Here is a 9,045-nt window from a genome sequence, read left to right as displayed (position 1 = left end):
CGTGATTGCGATTAAAATTCGATTAATTGTGCAGCCCTATTAGCCACCATGCTAACAACACTGACGGCACTATCTTTTAGCGGTTTATTAGCAACCTGCTGTTTGCAGATTGTCCTGTTAATGAGAATACAGCAACTAGTTAATATATAAAGTTGAAGCGGAGCTAGGGGCAGCTAACATATCGAATTAAATTCAAATCCCAAAATTTGTTCCAACAGCACTAGTGTGTATGAGTGTGTGTTTTACCTCCATGACCAGCTGATGGGCGCGAGACACCAGAGTGAGGCCGTTGGCGTGGTTGAAGGTTTCAGAGATGTCCTGTCCGAAGGTGTAGCCAGCACCTCGGGGAGAGATGCCCCACCCACCACGATCATCAGGGTCTGACCACAGCAGGTCACACATTGGGCCCTAGATGAAGAAAAACAAAATATATATATATATTTTATATCACCAATACTATTATCATTTCAGTGCAGCAAATCATATTTTGTCTGAGCCAAACCCTTACCGGTATTACCATGAACACACAAACACTGGCTCAATCCCACATACATCGTTCTGCTTCCCCAAATACACACCAAATATGGATTAATCTGCCGCTGAAATTAATCACCAACAAATTTAAATTTACATTCAGTGTTTCAGCATTTCGATGTGTGTGTGTACCTCATGTGGGACTTCTTGCAGGCGGTCCAGAGCGCGTATGTGATCCAGGGTGTCTATGGAGGGAGACAAACCTCCGTGGAGACAGAAGATCTAAAATAAAAACCAGAAAGAAATTACGGTGACTGATGGTACACTGTTAAACGTATAGACAAAATACACTCTACACAAAAAGATATGGGGGGGCGGGGGGTTGCCAGGCTAATCCTCCCACCTGTCCGTCCACCAACGCGGTGAGTGGTAGGTAGTCGAACAGGTCTGTGAAGTACTTCCAGACGTTGGCGTTGCCATACTTCCTCAGGCACTCATCGTAGAAGCCATAGACCTGCGTGATCTGCCGCGACTCGTGGTTCCCTCGCAGGATGGTGATTCGCTCCTGGAAACGAACCTGAAAACCAGAAGAAAAAAAAAAAAGGTACTTTGGGTCTTTTTTTTTATTTGCACATGTTTTACTGAAAGATGAGTTTGTAAAATGGTGTCTTTTATATCCACGTGGAATAGGTCTGATGTTGCTGACACAGAAATAAACTATAAAACATTTAGTAACTATAGGGCTGTGGGGCGGCCTCTAGCTCACCCAGTAAGAGCGTTTGCCCCACAGTCCTGCAGCGGCCCGGATTTGAGTCCAACATGCGGCCCTTTGCTGCGTGTCATCCCCCATCTCTCTCCCCGTCATGTCTATCCAGTGTCAGTCAAATAAAAGGGAAAGCCCCAAAAATAATCTTAAAAAATAAAAACCCATAGGGCAGTAACCGGAAAATGTTTTCAATTGGAGCTATAGCAATAAGTCAACTAATAGATTATGCAAATTGGGATGGGTATTTTTGTTTTTTGACATTTTGTTGGGCAAACAATTAATCGAGGTAATTATCAGCAGATTAATCAAATGAAGACATTGTTAGTAGTAGACCTCAATCAATTAATATTAATTTAGTTTGTTCACTTTTATTAACCAAAACCTTATAAGAGTGGAGTTTATTTTTAGATGCATTGATGCAGGTAGGCCAACAGGTTCAGTCTCCTGCTTATTAAATTTGTTACAATAAACAATGTAATGTCAGCGGGCATGTAGCCTGGCAGAGTAAAGACTTTAAATATAGAGTTCTGACTGATCTTTAAAATCGGGAAACTTCCAGAGAATAAGATCAGCTCAATGTGGGAGTGGTAAGTTGATAGAAGCTCGCCTAAAAGTTAGTGCACGCTGTCCTTTTTTCATCAACTTTATTTTAGAAATTGAATTTGGCAGAGAAATCAGACATTTTGTGAACAAAAACCATGTTTTTATTGTTTTGAAAGTCCAAGTAAAGACCAATTACAGCCCTGCAAGTGGTGTGTTCATCCAAGCAGGTAAATGTTTGTCCAATCAAAACAAAACTTCCAGGAAATGTCTACATAATGATCTCACACATACACAGCAAGTTTCAAATTGACAACTAAAAAAATCTTGATTTCTGAGAGCTTCCCATCTGCTGCAACTAACAGTAGTGACGATGTTTGCTGCAAGTCTAAAGGTGCCATAAAAACCTACTTTGAGTTTATAGGTGTACATGTCCTGACAATCTCCAACCACATACAAGAAGATTAACAACCTTACTGTCTACAACCGACAGAGACCTTTGTTATGTAATGTTTAACTTTTTAAAGGCCTTTTTGGAGGTAGCTGAACGCTAAGACTATTGTGAACCAAACCAAAAGCACAGTGACAGTGTTTACCTTTAGCGTGACGAGCAGAGTGACCGTCTCCACAGAGTAGTAGCCTCTGTCAACGTAGTCTCCCATGAACAGGTAGTTGGTGTCGGGAGACTTGCCTCCGATCTTAAACAGCTCCATCAGGTCGTGGAACTGACCGTGGACGTCCCCACAAACCGTCACAGGGCATCGCACCTGAGGACAGGTGAAGGGTCCAAGCAAAGTTTAACAGCAATGCAACAACAATTACATTTTCCCTGCACAGATTAACAAAACAAAAATGAAAAAATTGAGATCAAGCTTTAGGTTCTCAATTAGTTTTCTACTTTCCCATTTCTTCTGCAGCTTTTTATATTTAACATCTGATTAAATCCATACATGAATATTGGCATATCAATGTTATCAACTGATAACATCACAGATACTATATTATATGTTTATATTATATACACTATATTTTGGCAGCAATGTCTTAGTATATTTGTTATATTTGTATTTATACTTGTTACAACCTAATTTTATGAAGAGGAAAGCAACAAAAAAAAGTCATGCTACAATAAGTTATGCTTTTTAAGACCGCAAAATCTTTGTTAATTTACTTATACATTGAGTTATTGTTTATTACAGGATACATTTAATATTTCAGTTTTTAATATGTTGGCTGGGAGATCTTTGTTGCTAAAAATGATAGTGTGTGAAAACCTGGAGCTTGGCAAAGATATGGTTTACAGTGTAAACAAGGTGTGATATTGTTCAGAGGCTCAGTCACATTCTTCTCCAGACACGCCAGAGGGAACAACACAGAGTCTGCATCCAGATACCATTGGGGTTTTCCCTTAAATATTATAAAGATATCCATTATAAATAGACAAACAAGAACTTATATTCACTGCTAAAGCTGTATAAATATGGGCTGGTTTAATCAGAGTGTGTAAATCTCATTTAGGAACAACTCATCTTCACTTGTATGTGTGTTTATTTGTGCTGTACAGAAGATTAATGTGACTTGCTGCACAAAAGCTCTAAAACCTTTTTTTTTAATACCCTGATGCAGTTTGGGTAACTTCCTGCAAAATCTGAACAGTCTGTTGTTCTGTTTTATGCGTCTCTGTTGTTTTGATTATTTGTATGTACTTTGAATTGTTTAAAAGGTGTTTAAGTATCTGCACATTAATCTAATCTTTTGTTAAATTTTGGGATGCAAGCAGACAGTTTTCTTGTGAGGGGTCACAGTCTAAAAAAGGTGAGGAACCACTGATTTAATACATTTCTACCAATTCCTGGTGAAGTTTACTGTATGTTATCATATTTACCGTTACAGTTAAGGTAGAAGATAAAACTAATTTTGCTTCTGTGGTTTATCAGTAAAGCTAATAGAACTAGATGTTTAAATCCTAGTAGGAAAGTCTTGACAGTAGCAGTTGTGGAGTGGTGAAATGGGGGGGTATAGTATGTCATTAGGGTCATCACGTGGGCACCCTGCTTCGACGTTTCGCTGATTGAAGCCCATGACGTCTCCAGAGGGCTCAACAGTGCACCCAGCGTCCCAGGTACACCCCCCCTCCATGCCATAGACTCCATTTCCCTTACGGGTTTTGCATGGCAGGGGTGTCGTCCTCCTTAAATAGGGCCTAAACCTGACTGCATACCATCAAACTGGAACTTACACATTTTCCTTATCAAATTATGTACTGATTACATTTATGTAACAAATGAATTGATTACAATTCTACTCTGCAATGTCTTGAACTTATGCTATGGACCAATGGCTTCTACTGAAGCATGTCTTCAAACTGGAGATTGAGACAGTTTGACTGGCCGGACCAATTCTGAAATTCAATTATTGCAGTTAATGTAAGTTATTTTACATGTGAAGTAACTGACTCATTTTTTTCATACATGTCATACTGGAAATCAATCAGTAAGTTCAATTTTTGTCTGCATCATGGGAAATCTCACCTCCTGAACGTTTGACTCCTTGGTCAGAATCTCCTTGGCCTGGAGAAGAAACAAACAGATTATGTATTTAATTGGTGACCTTTTTAAAGACATTTTACTTACATGTGATCATGTGAGCAGGCTGAAGGATCAAAAAAACTCTTCAGATAGACAAACAGTAACTCCTGTCATATGCATCCACGTTTAGCAACATACTGACAAGTTATTGCAAGGTGTTGAAGGCTGTGTGTTTAAACTGACATAGTCATCGATTAAAAAAAAAAAAAGCAAAGCGTTTGCTGATAAAAAAAAAAAATGGGGGGGGGGGGGGGGGGGGATCACTAAACTGTTGCTAACAGGAAAATACTAGGTTTCTGTGTAGGGTCGGATTATTTAACCATGGCTGTTTATTTTATATCACTTGTTGAGTCTATAAATAAGAGAAAAATGTTCCAAAAGTCCAAGGTGCCGTTGGATATGAAATGTATGACATAAAAAAGAGAAGTACAGAAAATACTCACATTCAATGATTCATGTGCTAGTGCTATTTTTTGTCTGCTGAACGAATAACTGAATAATCGTAACAGTGAGTTTCTTTTAGTGGTATTTCTGGAGTTATTACTGCATTAACAGTCAACAGCCGATAGTCTTAAGACACAAGTCAAAGCTTAATAAGAGCTAGTGATCAAAGTTTACCATCCAACAGAGCGCAAGATATCAATTCCTCTGTAAATACAACAGTTTGAGGACATCATTTTGTTCTCTGCTAACTTCATTTTTTTTAGACATGGTATTGAATATTGAAAGCGTTATGTTTAGGCCAGCTAGTACCTTGATTATTGTGCACATCACTTACTAGTAATTTCAATTAAACCGCCCCCCCCCCCCCCCCCCCCCCACATCCGATCGTTCATCCTAAAAAAATCCTCAGCTGACACTTCAAGTCGTTCCTCAAACAAACTACAGTTAAGTTTGGAGTCTTTAACTGCCATAAACTTCCAGAAGGAACCAAAATAATTGCTCTGCACATACATGACCTGCAGGTTCTCGGTAGTGTAATTTAAACCTACTGTTATATAACGTTTAAGTTTGGTCGGTGATGCATAAAAGCTGCCCGGACGAGTTAACGTTGTGGTGCAACAAGCCTGAAGTGACGTCTGTCATCTTTAAGCAATGAACCGGTTGATCGATAAAGACAGGGTGCGGTGCAAATCATAACGTGCACCCTTATTAATGCACGTTCACTTTCGATATAAAATAAGAAAACAACTTTAAAAATCGAACATTAACCGAGTTCTGATCTGTGCGTAAAATGCAGTCGTGTTATTAAACAAGCAGTAAAATGGGCTCCGTGTATTTGCTGGTAATAATGTAAAGATGCAAATTTTCGGCCTGCCTGACCCGAGAGTACGGTTACCGGCAAACGGCCCATATTAGAACACTTGGGTTGGGTTGGGCAGTGTACACAGCGACGATATAGTGTTTTAATCAAATGATATAGCTGCTAAAGAGCTGTGAAACATTGGCAATCTTAGGATGATTGCTCGAAAACAGGGCGAAAATAACCGCCTTGCTGTGACTTAATTTCAGAAATTAGCCGGAGCCCATTTCGCAATGTAGGCCACATTAAAAGCGAGGCCGAGTGAGACATAATACAACTAACTTACCTTCTCGCAGAGTGTCCTGACTTGGTTTTCCGAGAGCTGCTTACACTCATTTAGCTGTTCGATCCATTGGTCTAAATCTTTAGTAAAAGATTTGTCTTCCATGACAGCCGCGGTAGCTCGCTGAGCTAGCTGTGTTAGTTACCTAAAAAAAACTGGCCTGAGTCTCAAAGCTAGCTGCTTCAGCCTTTAGCTCGTCGTATTGTTAACCCGATCTAGTCCCGCCAAATCGGTTGGAAAATCAACGAAAAGACCTAAAATTAACGAGCCGTTCGGTCAACTTCTATCATCATAAATTACCGACGTCAAGTTACCAACATTAAAAAACAGATTATATTGGCCGGGGGTGTCAAAAGGGTCGAATGTCCCCGATGCGACAGACCGTAGCGGCGAGAAGCAGCGGCGTCGCAGCGACTAGCCGATTTGCTAAAAGAGCTAGCTACAATAACATCCGGGCATTTCAGCAGCGCTCAGAGTGAGCGCACCAGCGACACCGCGTGGTCAAACCTTGGACCGACAAACAGTAAACTTCTTCAGGTTTTAATGGCGTTTGGCAAACCATTTGATTGGCCATTAGCCACTGGACTGGAATGTGGAACATTCAAATAAAAAACAAGAAAAAAAGAAAACCAAAGGAAACTAAATTATATATTATTCCTGTTACTCCCAATTGACTAATTAGAAGATTGTGCCCTTTCCATGGTGACTTTCCCAGCAGATTCCGCAATGCAATGACGTGTCCTTCATCAGTTAGTCTCGATGTAAATTCCCTTCTTTCTTCATCATACCCGCATAGGCCGTTTTTGTATTATTATATATTATAGATGTTGCAATCGATCAGCACCAAAGACTGTATAAAATAAAAAGTCTATGATTAGTACATGCGTGACAGTTTCCGGTTTATTACAGTGTGTGCACAGTCCAGTAGGGTGCTTGCAAATTCTAGTATGGAGTAACTGGTTTGATCCTGTATTCACACAATGAAATACTAGAATGATAAAGTTTTTATTCCAGTGGTGGAGGAAATATTCAGATCAGTGAAAGTATTAGTAAAATATAGATTAAAAAGTAAAAATGTCTCCTGTGAATGTTTTACTATTTTTTATTATATCATTATATTTTTATCAATCATACATTAATATAAAAGCCGGATTTTCATGTTGTAGTTGGTTGAGGTGGAGCTTATGTTGAACTATTAATACATGATTATGGTAAAAATGTATTCATTTGTTGATTATTTTGCCTAATAATAGATTGTTTGGTTTGTAAAAATGTAGTGAAAATAGCAAGAAATGGTCACAATTTCACCAAAGTGACACCTTCATAATGTGTTTTAATAAGTGATTTCTGTCAACAAATTTATTAAAAGACTAATGTTTCAGCTGTACTTATAAAACTGTTGGGGATGTTTAATTTATAACAACACATTATAAACTGTTCATATGTTTGTTTTATGCAAACATCTTAATTTGTAAACCAACTAAAACTGTCACACAAATGTAGTGAAATAGTAGTATAAAGTGGCTTGAAAAGAAAACATTTAAGTAAAGTACCTTAACTGTGTATTTGAGTGCAGTAATTGAGTAAATGTACTTGTTACATTCAACCACAGTTAAGAAGCCATTCTGCTGTGTTTCTGTTACGGTGCTTACTAATGTAACACCGGTCGTACATTAAATCAAGCGCACCTACAGGTTGTCAACAGTGCTGTGCATGTGGAGCGCGGCCGTAAGGCTGCGTGTTTTACGGCAATCAAAACCGTTTCGAAAGTCGCTATAATCAACCAAGACTAAAGCGTCTGCAGTCAGACGAACAACAGAACTGACTAACAATGGCTCATCTAACACAAAACCCCGCTGACAAAGAGAGGTGAGTTCTTGTAAAAGCTAGCCTGTTAGCCTAGCTAAGCTAAAGCTAGTCTGCTTAGCCCTTCACTCGAGCATTGTAAGAGCTCCTATAGAGGATTTTATAAATATAAGGAGAACTCGGGTATTTGCAAACGTAACTTGCTTATTATTTGTTACTGTAGTAAACGTTTCGACTCTGAAGGCACACTGTTCAATTCGGCATGCATTTATTTCGGGTTTAAGCTTTAAATCCCACTAAAAACGACTTTTTTTTATTCATATGGTTTATTACAGCCGGAGCACCCTGCACGGTGGAGTAAAATTGGCGATTGGGGGAGTAACTAACTGTCGGGTACACAGATTTAGCAGAATAAACCCTTTTACCATTATATTTCTTCATAATCCCAAATTCTAGTTAAAGACTGCGATGTAAAGTCCCGTTTTACGAAATTGGTCAGAAACCGTGAAAGTGTAAAATTATACTGTTTTTACATTGAGTTTGGCGTGTCTTTCTAACACTAGCATGACGTGTATTAAAGGTTCCAGTATTTGGCAGTCAAATATGGATTCCACCGTTAACTTTATAGTGAATTTTACGACGACGGAGGTCAAAAATATGCTCGATCTGACTTTATAGAAATGGGATTAGATTAAGTGTAGTTACATGATTTGCTAGGTTACTTCCCAGTCAAGAGTTTAGCGAATGATTGGTTATTTGCCACTCCGAGCCAGTTCAATTCATTCAAACCAACGTTTGTCCATGTCGTACCAGTGAAAGTAAATACAGCTTCTTAAAAAAGTCAGTAACGTTACGAGCTCTTATCTACAGCAAAGTCAACAAACTGTAAAGACAGTTGATCACTGTTGATTCCTTTCATTAATTTATAATTGTACAAAACAAATAATTTGAATACTTCACCTTGGGCTTTATAAAACTGATCAACATTTTTCACTGCTTTCTTACATTTCATAGACCGATTTTTATCAAGAAAGGAATTGCTCTGATCCTGCCCCATAAAATATTTTTTATTATCTGGTGCAAACAAGAACGGCTTATATATGGAGTAAGTTTTCTGTTTGCGTTCAGTTCTAGTTCACATTAGATTAGATTATACTTTATTAATCCCACAACGGGGAAATTTTGTTGCTACAGCAGCAGCATTTTTTTCAATAACAGCAAAAAAACAAAAACACACAAGCAAGTAAACACACAAGAAATACAGGCAAACAATAGACAATGATTA

General features: G+C 38.6%; 2 protein-coding genes across 2 annotated transcripts in view; one reads left to right on the top strand and one right to left on the bottom strand.

The window, feature by feature from the left end:
* LOC116689965 (serine/threonine-protein phosphatase 2A catalytic subunit beta isoform) overlaps positions 1 to 6,395 on the bottom strand; it is a 10,663-nt gene extending 4,268 nt beyond the window's left edge. Inside the window, exons 1-6 of the mRNA XM_032516709.1 lie at positions 5,958 to 6,395; positions 4,312 to 4,350; positions 2,377 to 2,547; positions 878 to 1,051; positions 667 to 756; positions 247 to 408 (exon numbers count right to left, since the gene is read on the bottom strand). Of these exons, the coding sequence (XP_032372600.1) occupies positions 247 to 408; positions 667 to 756; positions 878 to 1,051; positions 2,377 to 2,547; positions 4,312 to 4,350; positions 5,958 to 6,059 (738 nt within the window). The 5' untranslated portion in view covers positions 6,060 to 6,395. The remainder of the gene's footprint in view (positions 1 to 246; positions 409 to 666; positions 757 to 877; positions 1,052 to 2,376; positions 2,548 to 4,311; positions 4,351 to 5,957) is intronic.
* A 1,176-nt stretch (positions 6,396 to 7,571) lies between these two features.
* Positions 7,572 to 9,045, top strand: part of srp19 (signal recognition particle 19) — a 7,228-nt gene continuing 5,754 nt past the window's right edge. The window contains exon 1 of the mRNA XM_032516744.1: positions 7,572 to 7,823. Coding sequence (XP_032372635.1) covers positions 7,786 to 7,823 — 38 coding nt within the window. The 5' untranslated portion in view covers positions 7,572 to 7,785. The remainder of the gene's footprint in view (positions 7,824 to 9,045) is intronic.

This window comes from Etheostoma spectabile, chromosome 5 (assembly GCF_008692095.1).
Source record: "Etheostoma spectabile isolate EspeVRDwgs_2016 chromosome 5, UIUC_Espe_1.0, whole genome shotgun sequence".
Taxonomy (NCBI): domain Eukaryota; kingdom Metazoa; phylum Chordata; class Actinopteri; order Perciformes; family Percidae; genus Etheostoma; species Etheostoma spectabile.
The sequence above is the reverse complement of the archived record's forward strand: the minus strand, read 5'-3'. Positions and strand labels throughout refer to the sequence as shown.